Source organism: Ochotona curzoniae, unplaced genomic scaffold (genome assembly GCF_017591425.1).
Source record: "Ochotona curzoniae isolate NIBS_2020 unplaced genomic scaffold, NIBS_Ocur_1.0 scaffold_461, whole genome shotgun sequence".
NCBI lineage: Eukaryota > Metazoa > Chordata > Mammalia > Lagomorpha > Ochotonidae > Ochotona > Ochotona curzoniae.
Genome location: NW_024467120.1, coordinates 6695447 through 6713947, shown reverse-complemented (window position 1 = coordinate 6713947; position 18501 = coordinate 6695447). Strand labels below are relative to the sequence as shown.

General features: G+C 42.4%; 1 protein-coding gene across 1 annotated transcript in view; it reads left to right on the top strand.

Moving 5' to 3' along the window:
• The window catches only part of MBOAT1 (membrane bound O-acyltransferase domain containing 1), a 96260-nt gene extending 77959 nt beyond the window's left edge, over positions 1-18301 (top strand). The window contains exons 9-13 of the mRNA XM_040967723.1: positions 468-571; positions 4612-4676; positions 7458-7590; positions 9950-10101; positions 16934-18301. Coding sequence (XP_040823657.1) covers positions 468-571; positions 4612-4676; positions 7458-7590; positions 9950-10101; positions 16934-17060 — 581 coding nt within the window. The 3' untranslated portion in view covers positions 17061-18301. The remainder of the gene's footprint in view (positions 1-467; positions 572-4611; positions 4677-7457; positions 7591-9949; positions 10102-16933) is intronic.
• Positions 18302-18501: the final 200 nt, after the last annotated feature.

The window sequence follows — 18501 nt, the reverse complement described above, 5'->3', positions numbered from 1 at the left end:
AGCTGACTTTTCCCTGGCCCCACACTGCATCTCAGTTTATGCCCTGCCATTTTTAGTGGCAGCTCTTGGTCCTCTTGTCGGTTCCCTGTGTCTTCTGGTCTTTTCTTCTGAGCTTAGATGTGCATTTACCTGTTTGCTTTCTCCCTTCAGATCACTAAATCCTGCTGTTTAACTCTTCCCTCTGATCTTCAGTTCTCTTTGAGCTTTACTTTTGCATCTAGCACCTTTCCTATTTCTTAGCAGGTGCTCACCAAATGCTAGGGAATGAAAAAAAAAAATCAGATCTACCAAACAGCCAACAGTGTATTTATGACCCATATTGTTAGCAGGTCCTTTGCATTTTTGGTTCCTTTTCTGAGGATACGACGACATCTCACCAAGTCTTGAGGCTAGACATATTTTGTGTCTTTTGAAGCAGCCGTGTCACTTTTGTTCCATGTCCTAATGTATTGTTTTGAAAACCATAGCGGATGCAGTCAATAATGCAGCTGGCTTTGGGTTCAGCGGAGTGGATAAGAATGGAAATTTCTGTTGGGATCTGCTTTCTAACCTAAACATCTGGAAAATAGAGGTGAGTGTGTTACACTTTCGAATCAAACTTCCTTGGTGAGTAAAGAAGTGATTTGCTTGGGGTGTTCTAGCCCAGAATTCTTCACCAACATCTGAGAAAAGCTGCCAGCCGGGGGAATGCCAGGCTCACCAGACTCTTGGACATTTTGTATGTTAGATATTTTTTTTTTTTTGTGCTTTTCAGAGATACCTATCTTCTGACTGTTTTAATGGGTCAGTGAAGAATGACTCAGTCAATCTGAAAACAAGCCAGCAAAATCTTTTTGTTGTTTGCATTCTTGTTCTTTTAGCTTGTAAAACCAGATGCCATTTTTTTCTCTTGTTCTTATTCTATGTATTTCAACCAAGAATACAGATTGGAACTCCTATGCTTATATTTCAATTTTCTAGGTGCTGATTCCTTTTGAGAATTGCCTTGATGCACAATTGTAGGGTACTAGCATGGTGTCACTTTTGTCTTTCCCAGTCTTTGTTCTTGGATCGCATATCTGTCTTCATCGCTGAGGTGATCTCCTTGGAATCAGATCTCTTTTGGCTTTGTTTGCATTGTTGGCCTCCAGTGGACAGGAACATCAAGATGTAGACTTTTGGCCCCTGCAGCGGGATGGCAGGGAGGGCATGCTTCCCCACATGCAGGAGGAGCTTCAGGTCTTCAGCCAGGTGACTCATGTTTGCATTTGGTTTTGGTTTTTTGCCTACCACAGGGCACAGAGAGACAACCATTAGAAGGTTTGAGTGTTGAGCCCAAAGCCAGGGATGTATAGAGACAGATCACCTGTCACACGTGTTTGGTGCATACTGGGCCAAAATAAGACAGGAAATACGCCTCTTTCTTCTTCTGCCTGAGACTTTTTACACTGGGATGGCCTCCAGGGGAAACATCTGTGTATTTTTTCCTACAAAAAATGTCTGGTGGAATTAGTAAGGGAGATTACTTTTTCTTTTTTTTCCTTTTTAGCCCTGGAGCATTGCTACTTTAAAAAAAAACAAGCAAGTAGAAAGAAATATAAGCATCTGCAGTTGTTCTGTAATTAAGTGACATCACACATTTAACTTAAACTTAGTGCTCTTTGGTTGTTAAGGTCAGTCATATTTAATACACACTAAGTGAATGCCTGTTATAGACAGACGCTTGGATTTGGATGGTTCTAGAGCTTCTGGGGAGCTCCTGTGGTCAGAGACCTGGGGCAGATATAGTGAGAACACAGCCACACACACAGGGTTTTATCTGAATGAACAAATATTTCCTTGCCCATCAGTTGTCCCAGGTACCCATCACTATGAATTGCATCTTAAGTGGACAAGCTGCGGTCTTCAGAACAAGCTGTCTCATTTTTGAAAAGCAGTGTAGACCATCTGCGGAGGTGATGTCAGAGAGAGGTCAAGTGTGTCACCACTTTTTTGCCCACCCAAATTCTTCTCTGTCTCCAGACTTGTGGATAATACTGTAGCTGGACAGTGTCCTTCAGAGTGGCTCCCTTTGCTGTGTCACTGCTCACTAGTCTAGTCAGTGACATCCTGAAAGGTGGAGTCCATTAACTCACCATACGTGTTCAGAGTCAAGGGCGATCTTAGGAAGTTACGCATTTATGATAAGAGAAAACTGGAAGGAGAGAGTTTGTGTTTTCATTGGGATTGATACAGGGCAAGGAGCTAAATAAACACAAAGAAGACTCATTTAATTAAGGGACTTTAAGCTTATGAGCATTGTGTTTGTTAGTGGTAGAAAGAATGAAATAAATCATAAAACCCCTTTGGCAGGTGTTGTGGTTCAGTGAGTTAAGCCGCCGCTTAGGATGCTGGCATTCCATATGGGTGCTGGTTCAAATCCCAGCTGCTCCTCTTCCTATCCAGCTCTTTGTTAATGCTCCTGGGAGCGCAGTGGAAGATGACCCATGAGCTGGGAATCCTGCTACTTGTGTGGGAGACCTGGATGGGTCCAGGCTCTTGGCTTCAGTCTGATCCAACCTTATCATTACAGGATTCAAAAAAAAAAAAAAACTCAAAAATAATAACAACAAAAAACTCATTGGGTTTTGAAATTAAAGCTCAAATTAAAAATATATAAATCTTCCTAAAACCTATCATCTCTCTTGTTCCTTCTGTTTCCCCCATCTCCTAACCTTCCAACCTGTGGCCTGAATAAGATATTCGTATATGTAAAGGGACTTGAGCAGGAAACAGTAGCACATATATTTTCAACTTTCCATAAGAATTCTGGAACTTACATGTTTCCATCATGGTTTTTTTTATGTCCAGCTATTTCAGCCAAAGATTTTTGTTTTGTTTTGATTTGATTTGTCTTGTTTATTCTTAAGATTGATGAATTTGAAAGGTGGGGAGTGACAGGAAGAGAAACAGAGATGGAGCAATTATGTATCTGCTGATTCACTCGTTAGATGGCTGCCTGCCTGTAAGCCGGGGTGGACCAGGCTGAAGCCAGGAGCCTGGAATTCCACTGACATTCCCAACGTGGACACAAGGACCCAGGCACTCAGACCTTCATCTGCTGCCTTCCCATGTACTTTATAGCAGGAAGCTGGATCAGAAGCAGAGTAAATAGTACGTGAACCAAGACTCTAACTTGGGATGTGCGAATCCAAGTGACTTTCTAACCTGTAGCACTATGATACCTGCCTCCGCAGCACTTTTTATTTTACTTATTCATTTGGCGAATGTGAGGATATAGCATAAAATAGCCTGCAGCTCAGTTTGTTGTATTGTGTTTCTTCAGCTCTGATCACTCTAATCATTTCTGGGCTCCTGAAGATGTGTCCCCATGAGCAAGCAGGCCATCCTGTGGCAGATGCCCCCTTGGACACTGTCTACCTGCAGAGGGTGGCAGATCCCAGGTGGAGGACTTGGTCCCTACTCCACATTCCAGCCTGGATTTTTTGAACTTCTGATTAGCTGGCTGCACGTTGGTGTTCTGACAACCTACTCCTCGGGTTCAGTTAATTTGCCAGAGCAGCACTCATGGAATCACTATCCTTGTATTTAGAATTGATTAATAAGAAGCATCTTGTAGAGGATACAAATGAGCAGCCAGGTAATCAGGCCCATGCATAAGGCTAGAAGGGCCCCAGCGTCGGAGCTGCCTCTATGGTGGGGCTGGCGTACCAACCCATGAGGTCTTGTTCATATTCCTGCTGCCTCCTCACGCTCAGCTATCCAGCAGCTCTCAGAACGTTGACCTTTGTTTTCATGGAGGTTTCATTGCCTCCATGGGAATGACATGGGAATCCTGCCTTGGTCTTTTAAAGAAACAGCCCCATCCTGGAGCCATAGAGGGCTAGCCAGCCACCAGTTAACTCATTAGCCTAGAGAAAGACACTGTCATCACTCTTGACATTTGAAGAATTGGAAGAGTTGCGGTCCAGGAAGATCAAATAGGTGTTTCCCAGCGTCACAGTGAGAACCCAGCTGACAGCTTCGCTCTAGGTTGTTTTCTTCAGCAGTTGATTGATTTGTGCCAGTTGCGGATAATTTCTTTTCCTTTTTCTGTATTTTGGTGCCTTCATGTGTAAGATCTCTTTACTATTCCAGACACAATAAGAAACGTGTGGACCTGGGTAGCTATTTTTAGAATTAACTGCACAAGACTGACCTAGTTTGTAAATGGCTAGAACGAAAAGATGACAAATTTAAGCTATCTCCGAGCATACCTGATTAAACTTTTCCTGTGATAAATCTCCTTTTGGAGAGTTTAGCTTTAAAATCCAGATGACTTTAGATTTAAAAAAAAAAAACTAGCATAGAAGGGAAACCCACAAATGTTCCTTTGGTTTTCCTATAATTTGAAAATAGAGTCTTAGGAAAAGTGAGATTTGGATGAGCCAAGTTTTAGTTGTAGTCAGTCACATAAACAGCAGAAGAAGTACCGTGTATCGGGAGGCGGGGAGCAGCTAACTTCCTGTGGCACGCGGACAGTCGCTGGTGAGGCACCACGGCAGATCCGCTGCCAGGGAAGTGCTGGGACAGACTTTCCATGACTCAGGGTATTTTTAAAGCTAATGATAGGTGCTATTTTCTTCTTTCTAGACTGCCACAAGTTTCAAGATGTACTTAGCAAACTGGAATATTCAGACAGCTGCTTGGCTAAAATGGTAAGAACAACAACAACAACAACAACAAATAACCTCACAGCTCGAGACCCTTGGCTGTGTTTAGATGGGATTCAGCAGGTGAACACCGGTGGTCTGGCAAGGCTAATGCTGTCGGACACTTTTGCATTGGTTTCTCTACTTTGTGAAGGAACAAAGTAGAAACAGAACGACTTGAGGTCATAATGCAGCACATTCATGTTGTCACTTAATACTACCATTGCTGTAGACCTGGCGTTTATTTAATCCTCGTGATAACCCCCCTGAGAGGAGGAAACGAGACAGAGAGGTTGCTTAACTTGCCCAGAGACACACAGCATGTGAGTGAAGATCCTAGCCCAAATGATCTGTTTCTAGAACTAGATTTTTTTTTTTTAAGGATTTACATACTTACTCATTTTAAAGGCAGTGTGACGGGGCTAGGAGGAGGGTGTGGAAAACTCTTCCATCTGCTAGTTCATTCACCAAATGGCCATGTCAGCCAGCTATGGCGCACGCAGAAGCCGGGAGACTGAAACTCCTTCCAGGTCTCCCTGATGGATGGCAAGGGTTCGAGCACTTGGGCCATCTTGTATTGCCTGTGCAGGAACACCCCAATACGGCATGCTGGAGTCAGGAGTCACAGCTTCGTCTGCTGTGTCCCGGTCCTGGCCAGCTCCAACTAGGCTCTTAGCATCCACACTGTGCAGCCTCTTAGATAAAAGAGAGTCTATTGATCAGAGCAAAGAAAGGGTCCATGATAGCACCAAATAGGTGACAATTGTCCATTTATCCCTGGGTTTTTAGAAGTGATAGATGTTTCTATGTGTTAATGATTGATTTATTTTGAAAGGCTTAAAGAAACAGAGATAGAGCTTCCATTGACTGGTTCACTTTGAAAATATTTCAATAGCAAGACTAGGCCAGGGTAGGCTGAAGTCAGAAGCCAGAAACTCAAGCGGGATTTTGTGCGTGGAAAGCTGGGAATCCAAGCACTCGCACCAGCACATGCTGCTGCTTAGGGATTATTAGAAAGCTTAGACTGGAAGTGGGGCCAGGACTTCAGTCCAGGCATACTGCTGTGGGATGTGGGGGTCCCAAGCTGCTTCTCAATCATTGTATCTTAAGTCTGTGTTTTTGTTGATATTTCTCTATATGTTCTAGAATTACAAATGACACTTGTTTGGGAACTAATTGCATGGTTATCCTTGAAGCAGCAAACGGTGGATCTCCTGATCATAATGCGTGTAGAGAGAGTATAAAAGTAGTCAGCTTTGAGGCAGATTCCCAAGGGAATAGGTCAAAATGTTCAGATAGAAGAACAGAGGAATGAGAAATAAATGGTAAAGTACTTGCTCCTCCTTTTAACAAGAAACATTGACAATGTCGTCTTGGTCCTGAGTTCATCCCCCTGACAAAATGGATTCTCTCTTCCTGTGAAGAGTCAGGGTTTGGTTTTAAGTCAATTACCATTGACTGTAATGCTGGATTGGCTTCAATGTTTGAGTTGTTACTGTATTTCTCATTTGGATGTTCTCATCCCATAGACCATGCCATTGCTTATTTTGGGCATTGTTCCTAATTTATCCACTGATTTTGGGGGAAAATTTCTTGTTTGTTTTTCTAAGGAACAAAAGCTAAAGATCTCCAGAAGAGTTGCTGGCATATAGGATCTAGACATTCAAAATGAAGCTGAGCTTCTGCATTCACCAAATGCTGCATTCTGGCTGCTGATTCACTCCCCAAGTGGCTGTTATGGCCAGAGCTGAGCTGACCTGAAGCCAGGGATCAGAAGCCTATTCTGGGTCTCCCACATAGGAACAGGGTCCCCAAACTTTGGGCCATTGTCTACTGCTTTCCCAGGCCACAAGTAGGGAGCTGGATGGGAAGCAGGCAGGACATGAACTGGCACCCGTATGGTATCCCAGCACACGCAAAGCGAGGACTTTAGCTGCTAGGCTACTGTACCAGGCCCCTAATTTGAAGCTTTTAAAGAGACCATCACAGTGCCACAAATAGAAAAGTTCCACATATGACTTTGTGGGACAAGTCACAGTTAAGACACAGCTGCAGTAAAAATGTTGCATAAAGTTCTTCTCTCATACCACATGGACAAAGTGCATAGGAAACCTGAAAGGAGCTTTGTGTTCAGAGTACAGGATATCTCAGTATATGTAAATATTCCAAACTCTGAAAGGAAGAATCCAAAATCTGAAAAAATGTCATGTTCCAAAGATTTAGGGTAGGGATATTTAATCTGTATTGCTCTGTAAGGCAAATTTGCAGATTGAAGTCCTGTGGACCGTGGCAGGCCTAAGGAGACCATGTAACTGCAATCAGGATTCTGTGCTGGCGTTGCTTCTCAAAGATGGAAAAGAATGTGGGCTCACACATGGGCCTGACTGGAAATATAAATCAGATTTGACTATGTGAGAATATTAATTTTTTAACGAAAGAATGTATTTATTAATTTGAAAGTCAAAGTGACACACAGAAGAGACAGACATCTTCTACCTGCTGGTTCATTCCTCGAATGGCTACAATGGCCAGAGCTGAAGTTAGGGGCCTGGAACGTCATCAGGCTGTGTCATGTGGGTGTCGGGCCCAGGCACTTGGACCATCATCTCCTGCCTTCCCAGGAACATTAGCAGGAAACTGAATTGCAAGTGGAGTATTCATGATTCTGACACTCCGATAGACAATGGATCAAATAAATGACTTCTGTGTGGTCTGCTTTCCCAAAGCAGGTTTTCCTGTAAGTTTCCAGTTTTGCCTGTGGCTTATCATTCCTTCTTTTCTTCACAGTGTGTGCTATGAGCGGGTCCCATGGTACCCCACGGTACTGACCTTCATCCTGTCTGCTTTGTGGCATGGTGTCTACCCTGGATACTATTTTACCTTCCTAACTGGAGTCCTTGTCACATTAGCAGCTAGAACGGTAAGCATCCTTTGGATATAGGGTGTTTTCCTTAGGAATATGATGCCTGTATTTGCTTTAGTTTCTAATTGGAGTTGGGGGCTGGAAGCCTAGGGGCAATGGGAATAGTGTTTTAAAAAATCAAGTGTTATTCCAAAGTCTTCCCATTAAAGAAATCCTTCAGAAACCTGTGGTCGTTACCAAAGTGGTTCAACATTTTATTTTCTTGTTAATTTCAGAGGAGCTCTTGTGAAAAGAAAAGGAATTTCAGGAGCAGTGTGTAGTTCCTGCAGGGCTGGAAACATTGTTAATTATTGAAGTCCATGAGCATAAGGAGTGCACTGGTCACAGGTCATGATACTGATGACTTAAATTTCCCAGCTCACAACCTAAACCCGGAAGCAGTTCACCAACTCTCTGGGCAGTTGGTAAAGTGGCAGCTGTGAGAACCGTGCCTGCCACAATGCATCTGACTGCCTGTGCGCTTGGGTCCTTGCCAGCTAGCTTAGTCTAGCTTACTCTAGCAAAAGATTTCATGAATTTTGTATATTTGTTTCCCTAACTTTTTTTTTTGTTGTTGAGGAGTCTTTGATTTGTACAAGATGGTTCTTGCAATGTACTTTTCGTAGAGCAGGGAATCATAAAAGGATTAAAAGAAAAGGATTAAAATCCTCAAAAATGGGTAGGAACCTGTTTAGAAGTTTAGGAATTGCCAAAAGGGCATACATTGTCAAGAATTTTTGTGTTGAATTTAATTTTAATCTTTGGTGATGCCTGTATTCTCTTTATTTCAGATACCAAGAGTATGTATTTAATGGTATTTGCTGAACTGTATTTGGCATATACATGTAGGAGCCCAAAATAGCTAGTCACTCATTTTCTAATTCATCTAGCCTATGAGTATTTTAAGAGCATTAGTATTTGCTAGTTGGTATTGTAGCTGCTGGGCTACCACAATAAATAATTCTGAAGGAACTGTCCTGAGGGGTTCCTATGTTATTTAGATACAGGTCTGTTGGAACTTGTGTGTAAGCAAGCTGGATAACTGATTGTCACTCATGTTGATGGACTTCTTTTTAAAGTTATATGTTTATTATACCCATGTATGTGTAGAAAACAGGGAAGACATTTTCTTTTTCCCATATATATACTCACTCAGATTTAAAAAGAAACCCAAAGAACAGATGACCAAGAAAAACTAAGACATAAAGGTCAGATTTTTGTTTGTTAGTATATCAGAGCATTGCTTCTTCAAATGTTTCAAGTTCAGAGGCCTTGGCTGACATAACACTATGATTTTGATTTTAAACACTTTTTTTTTTTGGTGAAAGGCCCAGAAGCATTTCCACAATGGTAGGGGGAGGAATGGAAAGAGCTGATAGAACATTGCTTCCATTGTTTTTTTCTAGAACATGACTTAGCCCCATGGAAGCTGATAGACTATGTCGTGTCCTTTCTGACCAACAATTCCCAGCGATGGAGCCCTGGGCGCGGAGCTGAGCTGGTTAGGTCGCAGGAGAGGAGGCCCCAGCTCGTCAGCACCCTTGGGCACTGAAGCTTTGCTCTTGGCAGCTGAGCTCCCTAACATCCGACCCTGATTGGGTTCTTGAATCTGGACACGGGGGTCTGTGTAGACGCGAGTCTCATCACGGCGACTCAGTGTTGTCCGTGTCAGGGACTGTCTCTTCATCTAAGTTTGTTTCCTTATCTGTAAATGGGACTCATGATGAGTAACCATGCTTTTTGGGAAGATCAACAGAGATGATCTACTTAGAACTTTAGCACAAGCTTGCCACACAAGAAGCCCTTGATAAATGATAGTTGCTTTTATTGCTGGTGTTAGTAATCTTGTTTGTATTACTGTTACCCAAAGGAATCATCCAGAAGCAGTGCAGAGATGTTTATATGGGGCAGTGAATGCATAAAAGCCAAAAAAAGGGGAGGGGAGTTGGGAAGATAAGCTAACTTTTCCCTAGTTAACGTTAGATTGGAGCTCAGTACTGACAAGGAAAAAGTTCATGATCAACTACTAGATGAACAAATATGCTAGAAAATAGACTGGAGTCATTAGGAATCTAAATATGCCTGCAAATAAATAGAGGAAAATTTGGAGGGCTGTTGCCAAGTTTTTAAATAATACTTTCCTTTGGAGTATGTTAAAAAAGAAAAACTTTTTTTTTTGGCAGTTTAAAGATTGTGTACAGTGAACATGTATTGTTTCTTAAATAAGAAAAATCGTAAATGGCATTTTTAGTTGGAACTCAAGATGGGAGGCTCTGTGTTGCAACCTGTGTTCTGTGTGGTTTTCCCTCTGTGCCTGGAGTAATCCTGGTGTTTTGGTCACTTCCACCCCTCGTTGTTCGCCTTCCTTGGTCGACAGGTGAGGAGCAACTGCCGACATTACTTCCTGTCCTCCCAAGCTACCAAGGGCATTTATGACGTGGTCACCTGGGCTGTCACTCAGCTGGCCGTCTCCTACACCGTCGCACCCTTCATTCTGTTGGCCGTTGAGCCAACCATCAGTTTATACAAGTAAGTTGTTGCAGTACCGTACGGCCATCCAGTAGACTGAGGTGTTTTCTGTGTCTGACTTAAGACTCTGTGAATCGAATCCAGCATTCGTAAAAATTTCTGAATGGATTTTTCAATGTGGAAAAAAAATATTCATTGAAGCTTCATACAAAATTCTGTGAGCAAGTTGACAGGACTCCCTTAAGCCATTCACGATGCCTGAAGGGATACTTATGATGGTGCATTTTGAATATACATGTCCTAGGTAAAAACAGAGTTTTCTGTCTTTGCTTCTGTTTCCCGGGGCTTAAGCTGTCCTGCAGTTTATAGGGGCATCCTAAAAACATGACCGAGATGGAGGGTAGGGGCTGCCATTGGTGAGGATGGGCTGGCTAGCATAATTTATAGGATGATTCTGGGCTGCCCACTGAGGTGGTGGTGGTCCTGGTGGGTGCTCATTTGGGAATTACACTCCCAGGTGTTTGTGGTGGAGGGCAGCAGGTGGAATAGAGGGTGGAGAAGGCTTATAAGGGAGATCAGAGTTCTTAGGGAAAAAGTGTTAGGTCCTTACATTCAAGCATGAGTGTTTCGGATGGACTGCACACCTATACTATCTTATTTTTATTGTCTCCTGCTCGTGTTTGACTGTGTTTTTCCATGTTGTGTTGCAATCAGATGCTTGATCTTGCGAGCTGATTGTGTGACCTCTGGCAAGTTCCTAACCCCCTTTTACCTGTGCTTTACCTTTTACCTGAGACTGCACATAGGATCCAACTTAAAATACCACTGTGAGGGTTAAGAAAGGAGTGAGAACTGAGTATGGAAAACATACTGAAGTCTGGGACATGCGGTTTATACTCAGTACATGTGTTATACAATGTTTCGCACGGGATTTTCTATGTTCACTGTAGAACATAGTGTGATTCAAACATACGGCTTAGAAATGAACAGTGAAATGCTGAAGCTCAGGAAACAGTACCCCCAAATATGAAGCACTGGCATGCTGAAGGAGTACCAGCACCCTAAGTCACACCTCTGGCCTTCTGAAGTGCAGGAATGACTTTCTCTGAAGATTAACTCCCAGGAGGACACTGGGTGAACAGCACATCCAGATTCTAGCTGAACTTTGTCCCAGGCGAGTGTTTGTTCTTTGGGACTATTCATCTGCCCGAAAAAGCACTTACACCTGCTCCAAAATTGCCGACAGCCCGTTATTTTGCTCTCCTCTTTGGAGATGATATTTAAGCTTCAACCATCTATCTCTTCTTTGTGTTTTATACTTTGTCACCACTCATGCAGGACTACACATCACACAATTTTTATTTGCCTATTGTTTTGTTAATTTCTTTCAGCAGATTCAATTATAAAACTTGAAACAGTCAGAGAACAACTTCTTCCAGGCCCTACATAAACATATCTTGCTCATAAGTTGGGGATTCCTTATAAGTGATGGGCTGGATGGGAATGGATTGGAGAAGCTCCTCCTATTCAATATATGGATCAATGTCTAGGAGCAGGATGATTATTTTTAAGTTATGTGGAGGAACTTTATGTAATACCCATCACTGAAGTCTGTTTTATTTTATAAAGTGATATTTTCATAAAACCACCTGAGTGGTAAGAAGTTACATACTAGTTTGGATTCAATTTTTCTATGTAAAAGATGCTAGAACAATAGGAAGAAAATTATAACATTCAGTCCCAAAAAATTTTAAGAAAAGGCACTGAGTTCAGTTGCCACGGATAGGAACCTTTTGAGCTCTAGAGGAAGAAAACGGAAGTGAGCTCTACTGACACAGCCATGCCACTCAGACCCTTAGCTGGTTTTGCCCCTGTGCCTCTCCTCTGTGTGTTTTCTCTGTATCAAGATCCTTAAGCCAACGCTTGGCTTCTATGGACCTGAACCTTGAATGGCAAAGTGATTCTTCAGCTCCACAGAGCCATTTGCCTGAGCTGTCCCAGTTGTTGCCTGAGATACTAATTGTTCTGGGCAGTGCTGTGTCTGATGAGCCTCTTAGATTTGAATTGTCTGCTTCTAAGGTGATTTCTTCCCTATAGGCCCTGGTATTCTAAGCATAGGTAAGCTTTTCAGGAATGCATTTACCACACAATAGCAGAAATGTTTGTATTCAACTCAGTATCATTTAATAGCTGTTCTGTGTGGGGCACTGCCTAGAGGCTGGAAGTGGAAAGGGCAGAGAATATGGAAATCATTCCTGCTCCCATGGGCACGCTCGCTGGAGGGAAAAGCAGGCAGTGACGGACAAATTCCTAAATGTCTGCTGAGAGCACCTTCTGGGTCATAGCACAAGGCTTTAGCCTTGAGGGCTTGTAACCTGAAATCTGTGGGCCTGGGAAGCAGGGACACCTCCGGGGCTGGGGGGAAGTAGCATTGGAGCTCGTTGCTGGCGGCTGTGCATTAGGAATGAAGCAGGCACAGTGTGTCAGGGTTTTAGGGGGCCATGTTTGCCAGCACCCCAGAGAGCCCTGTGGTCAGAGAACTCTGAAGGTGGGCAAACATGAAGTCCAGGGCGGAGACAGGTCAGTGGAGGAGAGAGAGTTTTCTTACATGGAAGTGGAGTCATGAAAAGGCTGAGTAATTGAGAAAAGCTCACACAGCCATTAAGGGCTGGACCCGAGTTTCATTAAAGGCAAAAACAGCAATGCAGTAGCTACAGACTGTCTTTGGAGAAGCTCTTTGGAAAAATAGCTTACTGTTGGAGTGTCACACTGAATGGTGATTGGTTTATGATGAGCTGTGCGTAAGCAGCTAAAAGCAGGGATGGGGTCCTGCTGAAGGACTGAAAAATGGTCTGATCTGGCCCTGCAGAGGCAACCACAGGTGGAACTGGGAACTCTCTAAATCGGCTGATGTTTAAGTTGATGACTTTGTATGGTCCATGAGTGATGTTATAAATACCCAAGTAACGCTTGGAAGAAGAAAAATTCCTGAGACCTGGAACTCTGCTGTTTGCTAAGCTGTGTCAGGGACTGGGGGTACACAATCAAATTGCTATTAAGTAGATTTCCATTTATTTTTAAATACAATCTTGAGGGTTTTTTTTAAATATATATATTCCTATCTTGAGAATAAAACAATAACGGACATTCTTGCCAGTTTGGTTCATTTCAGATGGCCAGATGGCCTATTGAATTTGTAACTTGGTTCTGTCTGCCAGGGAATGTCCAAAAGTTCATGAGCAATGCAATTAGCAGGTAATGAATTCTCCATGAACTGCGGAAGCCCTTTCAGATCAGTTTCCTTATCTAGATGAGCTCTGTGCAGGCAGAAATTCCTGTGGAGGTAGAAGGACTCTTGATCTCTGTATAAATATCTGCCTTAGTGACCAACGTGTGGGACCGTTGAGCATCTTGGTGTGCAGCCAGCAAGAATGTTATTTAATCTGAATTTTAATAACACCTGTTAGCAGCTTTTATTTGGTGATTGCATCTTCAACAGTGTTTTTACAATCACTTAAGAGAACTGAAATTGAAATGACAAGGCCTTTTGGCTCAAGTCAAGATGCATGTGACTTTGGATTCTTACCTGGGTGAACATTAGTAACTGGGGGAGAATGATTATTGGATGCAAACCCATTTCTTAGAATACTCACGCTTTATCAAAATATCTTCACTTAATATTTCAAGATCTAGATATGTTTTGTTTTCAATCCTGATTATCTTCCTGTCTCAGTCTTAAATTTCTCCATCTGTTTTTTATCATTGAACCCCAAGTTTAAAGAATATTTAACCTTCTGCGAAACCATTTTTAAAAAGTTCTCATGCATCTTTTTTGTTAGATAATACTTTCTTAAATTGGGTCTATTTAAAGTGTTGGCATTTGAGTAGAAAAGTTTGTAGATATCAAACTCCTTGAGAGAGTGAACTACGAGGAGATTTCACAGTTTCATGGAAAATGAAATTAAAAGGTGAGCTGGGGATGGCACGTGTGACACAGCAGCTGAGATGCTGTGTGAGATGTCATGTCCTGTCCTGGAGTGACGGGATTGATTGGCTTCTGGGATCTACTTCCAATGCAGCTTCCTGCTGATACAGAGACTAGAAGCAGTGGGAGATGGCTCAGTCACTGGCTTTCTGCTACCTGTGCAGGAAGCCCCGAGTATCATGCAGACTTCTGGCTTTGGCCTGACTCAGTTACCAGCTGCTGTAGGCTTTGGAACTAATGGATAGAAACTCCCCGCCCTCTCCCTTCTGTCTTTCAAATAAATGGAAAATTTTTAAAAAGGGATTATTTTATGGAAGAGATTGTGCTGTAGTGGTTAAGGCACTTCTTCAGGTGCCTGTATCCTAAAATTGAGTTCCTGGTATATGTCCGGACTCCAGTTCTCAATTCCAACTTTCTGCCAGTGCAGGCTCTGGGTGGCCGCAGGTGGCAGCTCATATGCTTGAGTTCCTGCCACCCACACAGAAGACCCAGAGTGGGTTCTAGGCTCTTGATCTGTCCCAGTTCTGACTGCTGTGTGGCTTTAGGAGCTTGGACCAGCTTTCTCTGTCTCTAGGACTTTCTACCTTTCAAAATTAAAAAAATATATATCCTTTTTTTCCTTGTAAAACAAGTTTTTGATATCCATGGATATGAGGGGCAATCTCTGAAAGGTTTATAGAAATCGTCATCAAAGAACTACATGCAGATTTCAATTTTTTTGCAACAGGATAAACTTACATCAAATGAAATTTCCCACACATTTTTTGAAGTACTGTCATATTTCAGTTTTGTTTTTTTAAAAACAGAATGTGTATCTCATCTTAATTTTTTTTAGAAGCTAGATTGTTTATTTGAAAATTAGAACAATACAGAGGGGGAGAGAGATATCTTCTTCTTTTTCCTGGTTCATTCCCCAAATCCTACAGCAGTGGGAGTTGGGCCATACCAAAGCCAGTAGCCAGGAACTCCACTGGGCATCCTGTGTGGGTGGCAAGGAGCCAACACTTGGTCATCGTTCATTGCCTTCTCAGGTGCATGGGTAAGAAGCTGGACTGGAAAAAGAGGATCCAGGATTTGACTGAAACTCAGATATGGGATGCTGGTTCTGAAGTGGTGGCTAAACCCAGCATCTCGAGTGGTGGCTGCCTCTACTGTGCCACCTGGCCCCCTAGTCCTGATTGACCTTTTTGTCTGGAGCACTTAGGACAGTCCTTAGCATGTTCAGTAAGTTCTCAAGAGGTTGTTTTTTCCATACTGGAAAGATGAAATAATCCTTAAAACTCGATAGAGGGAGATGGAATGTCTGTATATGTACTGAAGATCATTGGGGGAACTGAAATGTTTTCCCTGATTGCTAAAGTGTTTGGGTAAAATCTAATGTAATTGCTCCAGTATGAAAGATTAGCGCAAAGCACAGGACTGAAATGTATTTTCAATGTGCATATTTGAAAAGCTGGCATTACCTACAGCTAGAGGTAAGTATCCAGTGATGCTTGTTCAAATCACTTGTCTCTCCATAGAGTCCTTTTCCACAGCCAGTGATGTCCTGGTTTAGACAATAAATTAGGTGGTCACTTACTGTGGCCATTGACCCCTCTGCTGGTTACACGATCATTCGTCAGGTGTTTCTGCTGCTCCAGGGGAAGGGCCGAGGCTTACTCCTTTCTGTCTTTGCTCCATCTATCCTCAGCCGCTAAGTGCTTGCTACAAGAATACATGAATGAAGACATATTTCTTTCTGTTAGTTCTTGGCTGTTTGGTAGACAGTTTTCATGAGATACCTCTTGCTAAAGGCTGGAAACATTTAGAGCACCATGAGCGTTTTCTGATTGCGGTGTCCTGACCTTATAATTGCAGAAACTGACAAGTGATGGATAAATCAGTTGTAATTCCCTCCCTCTTTTAACATTATTTTCCTTTAATCTTCAAAAAGCACTAGACAATGTATAAAATTAACCTTTTCAAGTAAATAATTAGAAACAGCTTGCATTTGCATGACCCTTGTAGATATATTTATGGATAGAAATATATGTTTACATTGTGTGCCTTGTATTGAATACTGCACTTTTGCAATAAATGTCAGTGGACTTCAGAAGCAATGATGGGGACGGCATGGTGGCGTAGAAGGCTGATCCTCCACCTTCAGTGCCAGCATCTCATATAGGTATTGGTTCATGTCCTGGCTGTTCCACTTCTGATCCAACTCCCTGCTTGTGATCTAGGAAAGCAGCAGAGGATGGTGCAAATCCTTGGACCCCCTCTACTCACATGGAAAATCTAGAAGAAACTCCTGGTTCTTGGCTTTGGATTAGCTCAGCTTTGGTCATTCCAGCAGAGTGAAGCCTTCTCCCTCCTTCTATCTGCAAATCTGCCTTTCAAATAGAAATAAATAATCATTTTGTAGAAAGCACAGCTTGTTTCTTACCAGTTTAGATATGTGTTATTTTTCAGGGTCATGGAAATTGAAATCTTTCTGATCTGTAGAGTATGCAAAAAGAGCCCTTTACACTTGAGACTTTACACTTGAGTAGGTGGGTCAAAGTGTTATTTATATTCAGGTTTAGGGAACAAAGTGCTGTGTGTGAATTTGGTCTGTGCATCCCTAGAACTTGACTCTTAGGGATTGCTAGCTGTTGTTGGGTTGATTGTGTTGGTCTGTTTACTGGGTCATTGGCACTGTGTTGTGTGTATCTGCAGATGAGCTAGTTGATTTTCTTTCACAGCGTGTGTTTCAGTTCATCCCTGCCTCACCTATTGATGGAGTACACAGAGGACAGCCTGAGAACTGACATGCTTGGTACTGCCAAAAGCAATGTCTGCGTTCACCCCAGTGAAGGTGATATAACCATTGATGATTGCTATTGGTATTCCCGTTGGAAACATAACTTCTGGTGTTTTTATTTCTAGGTCCATGTATTTTTATTTACACATCATAAGTCTCTTGATAATACTATTTCTGCCAGCCAAGCCACAAGCTCACACTCAAAGGCATCCTCAGACTCTGAATTCTGTTAATAAGGAGAAAACATACTGATACCTCCAAGAAAAACTGAGCGAGTGAAACTGCGACACCTGTGAAAAAGGAGCTGCCGAGGCTCAAGGATGCTCCAGCCACTCAGAGGCCAAGTTTACATGCATCTTTTTTTTTTTCTTTTTGAAGTGCAGGGAGTGTTTTTTTTTTTTTTTCCACTTTTATACAATTAAATTGGCCATGTCCAGTTTATTTGTTGGCATATTTTTATAGGATGCTTGAGTGGATTTGGATGTGTTGGAGCATGGGGCAGGAGCTTCAGAGACTGTCTGTTCTGGAATGTGGGACTGAATCTGAAAACGTGGATTTCCAGCCACTGAAATCAGGGTGCTGGGCACCCAGGCCTTGGCTCCAAAAGTGGGAAGGTGATCACTAAGGAGTCTTGGGGTGGGCTTCTTCCATCAGAGCATACCCACAGACGCCCTGACTTGTAACATCACTGGTTTGCAGATACAGTAACTGAGCCCAAAAGCCACAGCAGATGGCACTGGGCTGTGAGGTTTCCCCAGGACTGAGAACTCTACAGGCCAAGAGAATGAGCCCTCCGTGCTTGAATGGACAGAAAATCAGTCGTGCCCACAAGTAGGCTGTTTCTATGTTCTGTTCCAGAAATATAACCCTTCAGCCTCTTTCTTTTCTGTTCTGAACTGAGCCGTGATTAGAAATCAGAGTTTCCTGAAACATGCATACCAAGAGCCAAGGAGTGCAGTTGTTTTCTGAAAAAATTTTTTTCCTGTTTGACAAGTACTATCTGCTTGCCCACGGATGGGCTCAGAAAGGCACCTGAATGTTCACATGATCCACAGCAGTACAACATCTTGTGAAGAGGTGATTTTTATGGAAGGTGAAATGGAAGTTCGCTATGAAGAAGAGGATGTCTCCATCTTCTCTCTCTTCCCTGTGTGGAGTGTTGAGAATTACAGCCGTGATTTCCACAGGGGTTGATTTCCACTTTTCTCAGATTCACCATTGATGAAACCCAGCTTTGTTTTAGGGGGATCATCATTTTGAAAAGCAGAATTGAAAGACGAATATTTTTGTTCTGTGTTGTGACTGCTCTTGAGGGATTCAGTTTGGGCACAATTCTACATGGGAAAAAGAAGCCTAGTGGTAAATGTTGGTGGAAATAATAATAATAATAATAATAATAATAATAAATATATGCTGCAGTGGTGTGCCCGCAATCAATGGTTTGAGTCAGATGGTAGTTTGTTATTGAATAAAAAGTTTGTTTCTATATAAAAGAAATGTTTCTGATGGAAAGGATTGCTTTTTGTGTTCATACAGAAGCTTGTGTGTGTGTGTGTTAATGAGAGATACATTTTTTTTTATTGGCTGTAATATGAGCATCAGGGCATGCTCAGTTTTTACCATGTGTGTCAGGCACTTGTCTGGTTTACTCCCCGGTGACATTTCTGACCTTTGATCCCACTTTGCAGGTGGG